Below are 17,023 nucleotides of genomic sequence, written 5' to 3' on the forward strand. Positions count from 1 at the left end.
TTCTCTCTAGTTTCTTCTTTTCTCTATAGATATAAATAGATAGATACTGTATATCATGAAGCTAGTATATTATAGAGTTTGACTAGATATATAATAGATATATAATTTACACTGATATATATATATTATATATATATATATATATATATATATATATATATATACACACATATAGATAGATAGATAGATAGATAGATAGATAGATAGATAGATAGATAGATAGATAGATAGATAGATAGATAGATAGATATTATATTTATTGTTTTTAACCTTGCAGGCAGTGCTGTAAAATTTAAAGTGACATCAATTCTGTTACGGTTAAACTAGAGACATCGTATATTAGAAAATCAAATTATCTGGCTGATAGACTAATATCGTTCCTACAGATATTTGGTTTAAAAGTAAAATGCAATTTCCCCTTTCTGTGATTGATATAACATTTGAGCAATTTTATACAGTCGAATGCAAAGAAGAATTTTCTATTTATTTGAAACATTTGGTTTGTCAGAAAACAATATTATTTGTAATCTGAAGGATGATATCTGTTACAGACAAGATCTCATCGGCTAATGCCAACATGATATTAAAATTTCCTGACTCTTGTATTTAAGTCCTTATTTATTTTCATATCTAATGATCTTAAAATGGTTTACATAGACTGTAATTTTGGCTAAAATGATAAGAAATTACATAAAAGAGAGAGTCATGATGTACGAATTAAAAGCTTATTTAAAAAAAATAAAAAATAAAAAAACAACTGGAAATATTAATCTATTGGACTTGCAATGTTTAAAATGATTTTTTTTGTTTACCAAAACTGTAAAACAATTTTTTTTTTTTTAAATATAACCGCGAGGATTGGCGCGAAGCTGACTCATATCTTCACCCTAACATATTTTGCTGAGACGGTTTATCTAAAAACGTGCTGAAAAGTAGGCGTATGGCACAGCGAAAAAGAGCAAACATACAGTCATATCAAAATGAATCGGTCAATTCTTTCGAATATTACTCAACTGTTTTAACTACGCAACCGTCAGTCATTTCAGAAAACCAAACATCTGCAAAATAATATAACACACGATTGCTGTGCAGATAATATTTAACGGATTCTACTGCAAAATAGTTAAAAAGGTGGCAAAACTGCTGCTATTTTTCCACTGTTAGTTACTCAGTATCGGCAACATACATTTAGAAAAATTTGGCAATAGTTCAGTCTGCTCTACACTTTTTTTTTAAAACTAAGATTTATTTTTTTATATTACATTTTTTTTAATTTACACCAAACGGAAGACGGTACTGTTATTTTTCAGTTCAGTATCATACTGCCTGCTATATGATGATGACTGAATACTTTAAATAATTATTTATACTATATTATAGTTACAAGTATGAAAGAGGGATACAATAATGGACAGGGTTCTGGAAAAAGTTTTTACCTTCCTTTAAGGGGCAATTTACTGGTTTTAAATTCAAAAATGTGCATCAGAATTTTTTTTCTTCAATACTTCTTAAATTGTTTGGATATTTAAAGCAAACTTCTATAAAAATGGCTTAGTAATTATCATACCGTTTTCTTTTTTTGCTTTCTTTTCACATTATTCTATACTTTTTATGTATACCAATGCTGAAATGTGTATGTTATTTTTATGTATATGACATATTTCAATCAAAATATTAATCTTAATCACCTAAACCTAACCTATTGGCTTCAGAGGTCCTGCTCTACTTCATGTTCTTGTCAGGTAAAAAGAAAAATCTTCTACCATGTGATAAAAAAACACACAGTTGGTCTTTAAAAAACACTTGGCTAGACACATTTCAGGACAATGAGTCACATCATGTGACTAAATAATTTTTACAAGAACAAGTCCCTTCCTGGAAACATCAAAAAGGTCCAGACATGACCAGGGGAGCAGAGAGGTGTTTGGGGGGGGGGGGGGGGGGGGTGTACGTACGCTGGGGTCCGAAGCAGCTGCTGCTGGGGAGGAGAAAGGGAATGTGAGGGAATCACTTCATTCTTCTCTATTGAAGATTATGATGTCACCCGGGCTATGGTGTGACCCAGCTGCACACAGGTAGAGGAGAGGACAGCTTTTTGTTTTGTGTTTGCCAGACAGTTATGCAAAATATAAATAAATTACTGGTTGCAAAAATAAATAAATACACTTATATTGTTTAGATTGTACTAAGTTAGTACATTTATATACTTTAAATAAAAATTATATATATATATATATATATATATATATATATATATATATTTTTTTTTTTTTTTAAATGAAGGAAACAATAATTTAGTATAGTTTAGCCATTATAGATTCATGTGTGTATATATATATATATATATATATATATATATATATATATATATATATATATATATATATATATATATAATCTTTATTATTAATAAATAATAAATATATAAAAATCAAATTATTAATATCAATGTATGAAACATCTAAATATTTAATATATATAAATAAAAGATATAAATATATATTCATATATATATATATATATATTTCTTTTTTTCTTAGATTTTTTTATTAAAGAAGGAAACAAAATAGTTTAGTATAGCCTAGCCATTAAAGATTTATATATATGTGTGTATATATAATATTTATATATATATATATATATATATATATATATATAAATCGTTATTATTAATAAATAATAAATATATAAAAATAAAATTGTTAATATCAATGTATGAAATATCAAAATATTTAATATATAGAAATAAAAAATATAAATTATATTAAATTATATATATATATATATATATATATATATCTATATATATTTTTTTTCTTATATTTTTTCTTATTAAAGATGTAAACTAAATAGTTTAGTATAGCCTAGCCATTAAAGATTTGTGTATATATATATATATATATATATATATATATATATATATATATATATACACACAAATCTTTAATGGCTAGGCTATACTAAACTATTTAGTTTCCATCTTTAATAAAAAAATAAAAATAAAAAAAAATCTTTGTTATTAATAAATAATAAATATATAAAAAAATATATTAATATCAATGTATGAAATATCTAAATATTTAATATATAGAAATAAAAAATAAATTATATATCTATCTATCTAGATAGATAGATTTCTTTTTTTTATTAAGGAAGGAAAATAGTTTAGTATAGCCTAGCCATTAAATATTTATATATTTAAAACTTTTATTTATCCTGCAGATATGAGAATGAGAATGAGAATGAGAATGAGAATTCATCCATATTTCTATCTATCTATCTATCTATCTATCTATCTATCTATCTATCTATCTATCTATCTATCTATCTCAATCTATGCCACATTTATCAAAACATAATATAAACACATCTCTGTATTTTATTTAAGCCCTTCGATTTACAGTATAAAAAGCTGAATTTTATTAAGATAATCAAACGAAGCATATAGAAAACTGAGATTTCATGGCACAGTTAGGGTAGGGTAGCTGAGTTTTGTAAATGAATAGAGAATTACAATGTGATATAATGCATCTCTCGCTATACATTAGACAGCGTACTCACAGGGCTGTTGGAACTAGATAAATGTTGTGTTATAACAATATTATAACAATATTAATAATAATAAAATAATTAAAAGACATGCTGCAAATCCTCCAGTCCTGGGATTATCCCTGGAAATCAGCACAGGTGTTAGTACATACCCCTGGTACAATGACTTGTGAGTACATACCTTTCCTACACTGATGCTGTCAGTGTTTGATGCCCACTTAATTCTGAATAATTGGTCTTTATTTACATTTTTTTTTTTTTTTGCATTTGTTAAGATTTGATTTACATGATTTTATGTTTTTTTTTTTTTTTTTTTTTAAACTGCAAGGCAACTACTAGGGTTTTTTTTTCTTTTTATATTAAAGTGAAAATCCTCTTAATAGCCAGATAAGCTACTGTTTCCCAATGACCAAACATTTAACGTCTCATGAAAATGAATAATATGGAGGCTGATAACAAGGAACATCTGTCTGGCACTGGTCAGAGTCAGCAAGTAAAAATGCGCTGGGGTGCCAAAAAAAGAGCAGAAGTGTTCCATTGATGACTATTCAAGTTTTATTTTTTCTAATCTAAGCTCAAAACCCACATAAATAAGGATAACCCCGGGACTCGTCCGCTGGGTGTGGGTTCAAATCGTGTCCTCATATTGCTGGCTGGTGGCAAGGTATAATAAATTGACTTTGAACTTGCTTTTCCTGCGGGGCAATTCCTTATATAATAACAGTGACGTGTGGGAAGCAAATGTAGACAATTAAATATTCATATTTATGGTCAGAATAAAATCTTAAAAATCTGGTAATTAAATATGTTTGCGCTACTAGTTCATATAGGACTGATGTGTGTATAAAGCTTACTGGCTGCGAGGGAGAAACTCGTATTCTCTATAGGCAACTCCTTATGTAATATGGATAGGAGGAGAGTAGGAGAAGCAAGAATGGACTGTAAATGTAGAATCAGTGGGCAGATGGATGAAGTTTTAAATTATGATTTTAATGACAGAATGTTTTTGGTTAAAAAAATGTGATTGGTCCTTACTGTTGCTCCTATATAGGGCTGATGTATAGAATGGGTTTACAATGCAACACTCATATAAACTTAGTGTATATATAATACACACACACACATAGATAGATAGATAGATAGATAGATAGATAGATAGATAGATAGATAGATAGATAGATTTATATCTATAGATATATATCTATATATATATATATATATATATATATATATATATATATATATATATATATATATATATACATACGGTATATATATATATATATGTATATATGTCTATCTATATAGATATAAGATATCTGTATAGATAGATAGATATATACCTGTATAGAGAGAGTATATTATATATACATACATATATATATATATATATACGGTATATATATATATATATATATATATATATGTCTATCTATATAGATATAAGATATCTGTATAGATATATATATATATACCTGTATAGAGAGAGTATATTATATATACATACATATATATATATATATATATATATATATATATATATATATATATATATATATAGCTATATACACACACACACATATATATATATGTGTATACACAAGATCACATGTGTGGAGCTGTTTGCTTGTGTATACAGAATATACTGTGTAAAAAAAAAAAATATGAATAAAAAAATAAATAATAATATGAATAACAAATAAAAACTATATTTAAATGTGTATATATATATATATATATATATATATATATATATATATATATATATATATATATATATATATATATATATATATATATATATATATATATATATATATATATATATATATATATTGTGTATAATAAAAATAATATATATGTATTTATAAAAATATATGTGTATATATAAATATATATGTGTGTGTATATAGCTATAGATATATATATATATATATATATATATATATATATATATATACAGAGCTTTTTTTCTCAGAAAATAGGTGCAGGAACTTAAGCACGACAACGTTCAGATTTCACAAACACTAGAAGGGTCTTAAAGGGGCATTAAATACCAGGATTGCATTACATACAGAGTGCAGAGTTTAGGGGGGGTTACACACAGAGTGCAGAGCTGTCACTTGTAAACGCAGAAACCAGACTTCTGTGTTTACAAGTGATTGTGGTGAGCAGGCACCAAAGGGTCTGAGCCAAAGGTGGTGGAACTGAGTTCCCCCAAGTTCCCCTTGAAAAAAAGCCCTGTATATATATATATATATATATATATAGATTATATACTCTCTCTCTCTATACAGATATATATATGTCTATATCTATACATATATCTTATATCTGTATAGATAAATATTTTTATATATATATATATATATATATATATATATATATATATATATATATATATATATATATATATATATATATATAATGTGTGTGTATATTATATATACACTAAGTTTATAATCCAACATGGAAGCAGAATCTGTCTATCTAATGAGCAAATGGGGATGCCAAAATAATATATACAGTATATAAATACATATATTAATATATATATAGAGAGAGAGATACAGTATACCTATATATCTCTATATATATCTATATATATAATGTGTGTGTATATTATATATACACTAAGTTTATAATCCAACATGGATCCATAAGATATAGCTGCGAGGTATATAAAGCGAACTTGTTTTCTCTATAGGCAATCCCTTATATCATAAGGATAACAGTAGTGTAAGGGAAATAATAATAGAATAATAGACTGCAATGCAAAGGTATAACGAAAATGATTATTTGATGATATAATGTTTGGGTAAAAAAAAAAAAATGTGATCCTTACTGTGGCTCCTATACAGGACTGATGTATATAATCGGTTTACAATACAACACTAATATATAATAACATAATACATATGCAAAGGTATGGAGCTCTCTGCACGTGTGTATACTGTATGCTAATGTATATAATACAACACTGATCCATAAAAGATATATGCAATGGCTGACAGGTATAACAAATGAACTAATTACATCTATAGGCAATCCCTTATATAATAAGGATAACTGTAGTCTATGAGAAGTAATAGTAGGTTTCAAATGTAGAATTAATGATCAAATAAATCAAGATCTGATGATAAACTTAAAAAAATGTGTAAATAAAAGTGGTCCTAAGTATGATTCCTAGCTCCTATGGGACTAACGGATATAATGGGTTGATAATACATATATACACAAGATCATGTGTGTGGCGCTGTCTGCACATGTACAGTATATATACAGTATGCTTATTGTTATCTACATGCTTTATATAGATATCTACTGTACTATTATTATTAATACAGGTACTTACATAGCACCATCAATTTATATATATACAGGTATCTGTAAGTAATAATAGTAGTAGTAACGTAGTAATAGTAGTAGTAATGTTATTATAGTAATAAAGTTGTAAAGTGCTGCGCAAACTGTTGGCGCTATATAAATCCTGTATAATAATATGAAGAAGAATCCAATGTAGGTAGAAGTAACAGCACTATGTAATACGTATAGGGATGATCCAGGGAATATGTGAGTAAGAGGATCAGGAAGGTCCTTGTTGGGGCAAACTGGAGCAACTGTACCTAATATGAGTTTTTTTGCCTTCCTCAGGACCAAAGTGTGGGTACAGGTTCTTCTGGTGGGACTCAATTTTTCTTTTTTCAACCCGGCTATCTATATATATGTTATAGATCTATATATGTATTATATATATATATATATATATATATATATATATTACCATTGTCTGTTCTATTTGTAGCATTTCTATCTATGGTGTCCTCTGTGTTCATTTCCTTCAAATATCAGACAATGATGGCAACCACACATAGCATTGATCCCCCCCGAATACCCCTCTGCCACCCAACAATGCTCCCCCACCCCCCACCAGTCTTACCTTGAAAGCGATGGGCAGGGTCTTGTTGCACCTCCAGTGGGTCGGCAGCACCGAGCAGAGGAAATTCGGGCTGTCCGTGCGGACCAGCTCCCCGGGGTGGTCGGACAGCACCTCCACCATGTTCCGATCCGCGCTCCTCAACTTGCTCACCAGGGCGGCGCTGTTGCCATCCGGGGCGCTCAGCGACATGGGCTCGGTCATCTTCCCCGGGCTCAAGGTGGTGGAAGGCGGCGTGAAGCGGCGGCTGGTGCTGGTATCTACGGGGATACGCATTACAACAACCCGTGTGAGTAAAATCTACTCTCTTTTAACACAGAGGTGGGGGTGTGGGGGGAAGAGGAAGAAGAAGAAGATCAGCAGCAACCAGATAACCAGCACAAAAATACACCCCCCCCAACCTGGGGGGGATCAAACAGTCCACAGAGCAATCACAAACTCTTCCAAAAGTTTTTTCTTAAACAGTCACACTTGGGTGGGGGGGAAGTCTAGACAAGGATTGAGGACATCCTAGGACCTGGTTTATGGTAGTCCCAATTGAGCTCAGCTTGAAGTAGAGGTCCCTTCCTTGAAGAAGAGGTCACCTCATTGAAGAAGAGGTAACCTTGTTGAAGAAGAGGTCCCCTCCTTGAAGAAGAGGTCCCTTACTTGAAGTAGAGGTCCCCTCCTTGAAGAAGAGGTAACCTTGTTGAAGAAGAGGTCCCCTCCTTGAAGAAGAGGTCCCTTACTTGAAGTAGAGGTCCCCTCCTTGAAGAAGAGGTCCCCTCCTTGAAGAAGAGGTAACCTTGTTGAAGAAGAGGTCCCCTCCTTGAAGAAGAGGTAACCTTGTTGAAGAAGAGGTCCCTTCCTTGAAGTAGAGGTCCCCTCCTTGAAGAAGAGGTCCCTTCCTTGAAGAAGTGGTCACCTCCTTGAAGAAGAGGCAACCTTGTTGAAGAAGAGGTCCCCTCCTTGAAGCAGAGGTCCCTTCCTTGAAGAATTGGGTACCCCTTTTGAAGAACAAGACACCTCTTTGAAGAAGTGGACTCCCCCTTGAAGAAGAGGTCACCTCCTTGAAGAAGTGGACTCCCCCTTGAAGAAGAAGACCACTTGAGTCCTCTGGCTTAGTTAGCCCCCCAGTAGCCCATCACAATCCATCAAAGCAAAGGGAAGAGCAAGAAGCAAGTCAGTGGTTTGCTCCTGTCAAGTCCTAGTAGACATCTCTGAAGGCTTCCTTGCGCTGCTCTGCTCTTGTGGCCACCTTGCCGCAGAGGGTGAGGTTGGGGTTTTCTGGTGGCTCTCTTGTGGCTTGCTCTGTGGTTTTTCTGGGTACACACAATAGTAAGTGAGGCAGACAATGCGGGCGCCCTATGAGGGTGAGTCAGGGCTGCCGATGATGAGTTTCCTGGGTTAGGAGCAGCAAGTTCTTACAGGCTGGATAGAAGTTTCTTCTTCCTGATGAGCGCAGAGCCGGCTCCGTCCCTCCGCAGCGCCTGCCCTCCGCTCTATGAATGAGCCGCCTGCAAATCTATTCGCTTTTACAGTAACAAGTCCGGAGGAATGTCACACTCATTTGCATGGAGGGGGGGCTGGCTGGCCAATGGCGGGGCGTCTCTGGGCACGAGGGGCGTGGCTGTAGTCCCCGGGAGCCGCTGCTGCTGCTGGCACTGAGCTACTGTGAGTGTCAATGGGGAGGCCGCGCGCTGCGGGGATAAGTGTGTGTGTCTGGTGACAGCTGGGGGACTACAAGGCCCAGCATGGCTAATGTAGGACTGCAACTCCCAGCATGGCTAATGTAGGACTAGAACTCCCAGCATGGCTAATGTAGGACTAGAACTCCCAGCGTGGCTAATGTAGGACTGTAACTCCCAGCATGGCTAATGTAGGACTAGAACTCCCAGCGTGGCTAATGTAGGACTGTAACTCCCAGCATGGCCAATGTAGGACTGTAACTCCCAGCATGGCTAATGTAGGACTGCAACTCCCAGCATGGCTAATGTAGGACTGCAACTCCCAGCATGGCTTATGTAGGACTGTAACTCCCAGCATGGCTAATGTAGGACTGCACCCCCCAGCATGGTTAATGTAGGACTGTAACTCCCAGCATGGCTATTATAGGACTAGGACTCCCAGCATGGCTAATGTAGGACTGCAACTCCCAGCATGGCTAATGTAGGACTGCAACTCCCAGCATGGCTAATGTAGGACTGTAACTCCCAGCATGGCTAATGTAGGACTGTAACTCCCAGCATGGCTATTATAGGACTGTAACTCCCAGCATTGCTAATATAAGACTGCAACTCCCAGCATGGCTATTATAGGACTATAACTCTCAGCATGTCTATTATAGGACTGTAACTCCCAGCATGGCTAATGTAGGACTAGGACTCCCAGTATGGCTAATGTAGGACTGAAACTCCCAGCATGGCTATTGTAGGACTGCAACTCCCAGCATGGCTAATGTAGGACTGCAACTCCCAGCATGGCTAATGTAGGACTGTAACTCCCAGCATGGCTAATGTAGAACTGTAACTCCCAGCATGGCTAATGTAGGACTGTAACTCCCAGCATGGCTAATGTAGGACTGCAACTCCCAGCATGGCTAATGTAGGACTGTAACTCCCAGCATGGCTATTATAGGACTAGAACTCCCAACATGGCCAATGTAGGACTGTAACTCCCAGCATGGCTAATGTAGGACTGTAACTCCCAGCATGGCTATTATAGGACTAGAAATCCCAGCATGGCTATTATAGGAATAGAACTCCCAGCATGGCTATTATAGGACTAGAACTCCCAGCATGGCTATTATACTTGCAGCCCTACATTAGCCAGGCTGGGATTTGTAGTCCTACATTACTAATGCTAGGACTTGCAGTCCTACAATAGCAGCTATGCTAGGGGAGTTGCAGTCCTACATTAGCCATGCTGAGAATTGCAGTCCGACATTAGCCATGCTGGGAGTTCTAGTCCTATAATAGCCATGCTGGGAGTTACAGTCCTACATTAGCCATGCTGGGAGTTACAGTCCTACATTAGCCATGCTGGGAGTTCTAGACAGCCCTGACTCCCAGCATGGCTATTATAGGACTGCAACTCCCAGCATGGCTAATGTAGGACCGTAACTCCCAGCATGGCTATTATAGGACTGCAACTCCCAGCATGGCTAATGTAGGACTAGAACTCCCAGCATGGCTAATGTAGGACTGTAACTCCCAGCATGGCTAATGTAGGACTGTAACTCCCAGCATGGCTATTATAGGACTAGAACTCCCAGCATGGCTAATGTCGGACTGCAATTCTCAGCATGGCTAATGTAGGACTGCAATTCTCAGCATGGCTATTATAGGACTGCAACTCCCAGTATGGCTAATGTCTGACTGCAATTCTCAGCATGGCTAATGTAGGACTGCAACTCCCCTAGCATAGCTGCTATTGTAGGACTGCAAGTCCTAGCATTAGTAATTTAGGACTACAAATCCCAGCCTGGCTAATGTAGGGCTGCAAGTCCCAGCATGACTAAAATTGGACTACAAATCCCAGCATGGTTGCTAATGTAAGACTGCAAGTCCCAGCACAGCTAGTGTAGGACTGCAAGTCCCACCATGGCTAAAATGGGACTATCTCAGCATGGCTGTTAAAATAAGACTGCAAGTCCCAGCAAGGGTAAAATAGAACTGCCTGATTAATGCAACGCTGCAAGTCCCAGCATAGCTGAAATTGGATTGCAAATCCAGCGGCACCCCGTCCATAAGGGGCGGCCCCTAATCTGCCCTGAAACCTCGTACACACGACCGAGGAACTCGACGGGCGAAACACATCGTTTTGCTTGTCGAGTTCCTTGTTAGGCTGTCGAGGAACTCGACAAGGCAAGTTTCTCCATTCCCGTTGAGGAAAAAGAAGACATGCTCTCTTTTTGGCTCGACGGGATCCTCGACAGTTTCCTAGTCGAAAAATGTACACACGACCGGTTTCCTCGGCAAAAAAAAAACACAGCAGAGAAGATATGGTCTGAGATGTATGCCAGGCTCAGGTATAATCAGGGCTTTTTTTCAGCAGGAACGCGGGGGAACTCAGTTCCGGCACCTCCAGCTCTGAATGAATGTAATGGTGCTCGGAGGTGGGTAGGGGGTGGAACCAAGGAACGGTGCTCGGAGGTGGGTAGGATAGGGAGAAAAGTAAAGGTGGTCGGAGGTAGATAGGGGGTGGCACAAAAAATGGTGCTTGGAGGTGGATAGGGGGTGGCACAAGGAATGGTACTCGGAGGTGGGTAGGGGGTGGAACCAAGAAATGGTGCTCAGGGGTGGGTAGGGGGTGAAACCAATGAATGCTGCTTGGAGGTGGGTAGGGGGTGGAACCAAGGAATAGTGCTCGTAGGTGGAACCAAGGAATAGTGCTCGGAGGTGGTTAGGGGGTGGAACCAAAGAACGGTGCTCGGAGGTGGGTAAGGGGTGGACAAAGGGAATGGTGCTTGGAGGTTGGGGTCGGGTGGAATCAAGAAATGGTGCTCGGAGGTGGGTAGGGGGTGGAACCAAGAAATGGTGCTCAGAGGTGGGTAGGGGGTGAAACCAGTGAATGGTGCTTGGAGGTGGGTAGGGGGTGGACACAAAAGGTGACTCAGAAGGAGGGAGTTCCTGCACCTATTCTCTCAGAAAAAAAGCCCTGGGTATAATAAAGATCTTTTTGGAGGGGATCATTAAGAGTAACTACATTTTTTCCCCCTAAATGTCAGACTTCCCCCTTCCAATCACTCACACACTCTCCATACAGTGACAGAGATATAACACACACACCATACATAGTGCAGAAGAAACATGTTCATGAAATAGCAGACACACAGAAAGGCCGACCTCAGCAGGAAAAAAGGATATACAAAACCACAAATAACACATTGCTACTTGTTTTGGGGAATAGTTGTGCTGCCCACAGCAAATCAGTTCCACCATGTTTCTGGAGTAAAGGTAGCCATGGACATCCTATGGCCACTCATTCTGGTTACATCAGGGAACATCTATATGGATAGGGGTCACACCTGATCTATGCAGCCCCCACTTTGGCCAACCAACTTTGGAAATCAACTATTTAGGATTAATCTTCTGGAGCCAAATGCTATAATTTCCCAATGATGAGGCTGAAACAAGTGTGCACTTTCGGAAACACAGGAGGTTGATTTACTAAAGGCAAATAGTTGGGAAGTGCAGTTGCTCCAGAGCTTAGTAAATGAGGTAAAGCTTCACTTTGCAAAGAATACCCAATCACATGCAAGGAAAATAAAAAATAATGCATTTTTGCTTGCACATGATTGGATGATGGAAGTCAGCAGAGCTTCTACCCATTTACTAAGCTCTGGAGCACCCGCACTTAAAGCGTGCAACTGCACTTTGCAAAATTACCAGTCTCGTTTCAACCCCAGAGGGTCAATGGGTGCAACTGTACGTGTTTATACCCTATCTGTCCTACAGGAAAACCATGTAGTATTATCTTCTGACCTCCACCTTCTTAAAGTGGAGGTTCACCCAAAAACCTTTTTTTTTAACATTAGATTGAGGCTCATTTTGTGAAGGGGAATCGGGTGTTTTTTTTTACAATCGAAGCCGTACTTACCGTTTTAGAGATGCATCTTCTCCGCTGCTTCCGGGTATGGGCTGCGGGACTGGGCATTCCTACTTGATTGACAGGCTTCCGACAGTCGCATACATCGCGTCACGATTTTCCGAAAGTAGCCGAACGTCGGTGCACAGGCTCCGTATAGAGCTGCACCGACGTTCGGCTTCTTTCGGCTACTCGTGACGCAATGTATGCGACCGTCGGAAACCTGTCAATCAAATAGGAATGCCCAGTCCCGCAGCCCATACCCGGAAGCGGCGGAGAAGATCGCTCTCTAAAACGGTAAGTACTGCTTCGATTTTAAAAAAAACTACCCGATTCCCCTTGACAAAATGAGCATCAATCTAATGTTAAAAAAAAAAAATTTCGGGTGAACTCCCGCTTTAAGCCAAGGGTGTCATTTGGAGCCTACGCATCTAAGCCTATGCCTAGGTATCTATGCCGCCTCTATGCCTGTCCCACTCCTGGACAGAGGTATTGGGTCATTGGGGGGGGGGGGCAAAGTCCAAGTTTTACCATAGCCCTGTTTCAAGCCACACAGGGAGTGTATTGTTTTTAATGAGTTAGCTTAGTCAATGGTGTTGATTTACTAAAGGCAGGGGAAATTTTAACTTAGAAAACTGAAGATGTATACATTTCAAGCATGCCTGGTTATTCAATGTGAATGCAGCTTCACTTTGCTACTCTAAACATAATATTTGCAAAGTCTACTCCTTCAACTCCATAGACTTATATTGTGAGAAGGAGCAGTAAAGCACAATCATTGTGTACCATTGTAAAATAGGAAGCAGAATCTGTCTATGTAATGAGCAAATGGGGATGCCAAAATAATATATACAGTATATAAATATATATATTAATATATATATATATATATATATATATATATATATATAGAGAGAGAGAGAGAGATACAGTATACCTATATATCTCTATATATCTCTCTCTATATATATATATATATACACACACACACACTTATCTCTCTCTCTCTCTCTCTCTATATATATATATATATATATATATATATATATATATATATATATATATATATATATATATATATATATATATATACTGTACACACACACACATATATATAGATAGATAGATAGATAGATAGATAGATAGATAGATAGATAGATAGATAGATGATATATATTACAAACTATACATAGAATTTAGGTTACTTACATCATTAACAAAATATTAGAATAACAAACAGTAAAAGTAGATAATAATAAATATATATAAAAAATAAAATAATAATAATCAAATCATAAAATGAAGAAAAATACAAACAGTTAAAATAACATAATCAATGCAATTTAGATAATTAATAACATTTTTACGTGAAATCTTTTTTTATACATTTAATTTTAAAAAAAACTAGCAGGAGGAGGAGAAAAGACGGACAGAGGGATTGGGGTCCAATGATGTTGGGAGCTGTGTTTTTAGCATGTTACCTTATAATTGCAGGATAGCGATTAGCAATTAAAATACTGCTCATTGCTTCCAGGAGTGATTTGACAGATATCTATGAACAAGGGAGGGTTGGTAAAGAGGGAAAGGCCCACGCGGGTCACCTTATTTTTGAAAGGAGAGCCAGCATTAGGCATTGTGTAATTAGTCATATAGCACTTACATTGTCATTCAGTGAGAGGCACAGTTACCAAGGGGCCCTTGTCCAAGACCAGGTTTGGAGAACTCCATTTAACAAGTGGCCAAGTAATCACACAAATTTTGCTGTTTATCAAATAACAACTAAATAGAAATAAGTTGTGTTAAGACCCCAAATCAAAGATGACAGGGGAGTTCAAGTACCCACATCTAGTAAAGATGGGCCCCTAACTCACATAGGGCCCCTTTGCAGCTGTCACTGACCCATATAAACCCAAATATCACTGGTCTGCCCAGAGTTATAATCATCCTGCTAAGTACATTTATTGGCTTCTTTCTCTGCATTTCTTTCCATAATTCTTACTGATTGGACACCTGAAGCTTGAAGTCACAGAAGACCAGATCTAAAAAACAGAGTTCTCATAACTGATCAGATTTAAGTTTTTCCTAAAAGGATAGATCAGATTAGAGGCTGTAAAGAAATAACTCCATTGGTTAGTTCTGGCATGTTTGATACATCAGGCCCATGAAGATGGTGATGTATAAAATGGGTCCTATTCCCAAAGGAGGAGAAAACGATTGATCCATCATTGCTGGCTCTTCTCAATTCTTCTATATTACTTTAAAATTTTAGTTGGGGGCTGAACTCAACTGTTCAAAAATAACACTCTACAGGGTGGCAGGATTAGGACCATGCTGGGTAACCACCACCCTACCCTACCACCCTACCAGCCTTGAAGAAACAAGGCCCATCAAACTAGACAGGAACCACGTTTATTTCTACCAAAAATCTGAAGTTTAGATTTTAATCCTGTGACATATGTTCTACGATTTGTCTATAATTTTCTAAACTTGGGTTAAATCCAAAAGTTCATACAATAATGATTTTTTATTTTTTGCGAGAAACGCCAAGCGCACAATTATTCCTGGATGTGCTTCGTATGTATGCAGAACAAGAAGCACATGTCTCCAGCTCCACAGGTTGTTCTTTGTAATGACTATGGAGCCTCGGGGCCATGCTAAGTGACAGGAAGACAGAGCACGAAGAGTTTTGTACAAGGCCGTGAGCGTAAAAAAAAAGGATTTGTGGGTTTAGGATGGGCAACAGCTTATCCCCCGAAACCATAGAAAAGGGGACGGGTGGTCTTGTGGCCTTCCCCCAGCATATAAACACATCATTAAATGTCTTTCAACTAAGAGCACATCTTTACAATCCAATATAAAAGAACAGTCTCATGTTCTGAAAATTGCTTGTAACCATTGACATTGGTTAGCTGTGTAGTTTTTGAAATGCGGGTGTTTCATTTGGGGTAATTTTATGGTCTATTTGCTTGAATAGATCTTCAAATCGTTTATCTGTGAATTATTATATTTTTATGAAAGTTGAAAATCACCTAACAACACATACATAATAAAGATTTGCCAAATTATTAATATTTCTGTCTGTCCAGTCCTGAGATTTAAACAGCCAAACAGCAAAGTCACCATTGGACCCACATTTTTTTACGGCCGCAGGTAAGCAAAACAGCGAGATCACCTCCCTGCCCCAGCTTGTAATTAAACAGAACAAAAGGCAGCGGAAGACTGTTGAAGCCAACTCTCTGCTCTCCCCCTACTGCCGCATATCTACATGTAGAGTACCTGATTGGCCCCAGTTATACCCCAGTGATCTATATAGGGGATTATAAGTGGCTATAATCAAGGGTTTGACAAACTGTGCCAAATGACCTGGGGGTCGTAATGGTAAACTGGGCCACTACTCATTGGGCTCATAGTTATACTCCATATCTTTCTGCAATACAAGGTCTCCAATTTCCATCCAGTCAATGGCTTCAGGGTTACCAAACTCAAAATTGTTCTTGCCTACAAGATTACAGAAAGATTAGTGTTTTTGCTCAGACGTCCTGCTAGCAACACCAAATTATCATAGTGTATTCTTTAGCATTGCCACTTATTAATAATATTTTCAGTCATGGGTTAAGACATAACTTTTGTGTTTTGAGTAGTGCCGGGACAACGTCATCCAGTGCCGAGGGCAAAGATGCCAAACTGAACCCCCCTTCATTCATAATGTTCAAGCCCAGCCGTCAATCACTTGTCAAAATAACTGTGCAGCATATGCTTGTGTTGATGGCTCTCTCCTCCACTTGTGGCTCTCTCCTGGACACCTCTGCGCTCGGTGGTGCAGGCTGTACTCTCTCCCCCTACTCTTCCTTCCTGCTATTGCAGCTCCTGTGAGTCTGTGAACACCGCCACCTGCTTGATAATACAGGAGCACTGCATTGGCATAAAGGAGGAGGGGGGGGGGCAAAAAACACAGCCCGCACCGCCTCC

General features: G+C 37.2%; 1 protein-coding gene across 2 annotated transcripts in view; it reads right to left on the reverse strand.

The window, feature by feature from the left end:
* RUNX1 (RUNX family transcription factor 1) overlaps positions 1-8,982 on the reverse strand; it is a 140,200-nt gene extending 131,218 nt beyond the window's left edge. For both annotated transcript variants that reach the window (XM_040338944.1, XM_040338943.1), the window contains exon 1: positions 7,490-8,982. In XM_040338944.1, the coding sequence (XP_040194878.1) occupies positions 7,490-7,762 (273 nt within the window). In that variant the 5' untranslated portion in view covers positions 7,763-8,982. The remainder of the gene's footprint in view (positions 1-7,489) is intronic.
* Between the last annotated feature and the right edge of the window lie 8,041 nt (positions 8,983-17,023).

Source organism: Rana temporaria, chromosome 2, assembly GCF_905171775.1.
Source record: "Rana temporaria chromosome 2, aRanTem1.1, whole genome shotgun sequence".
Lineage (NCBI taxonomy): Eukaryota > Metazoa > Chordata > Amphibia > Anura > Ranidae > Rana > Rana temporaria.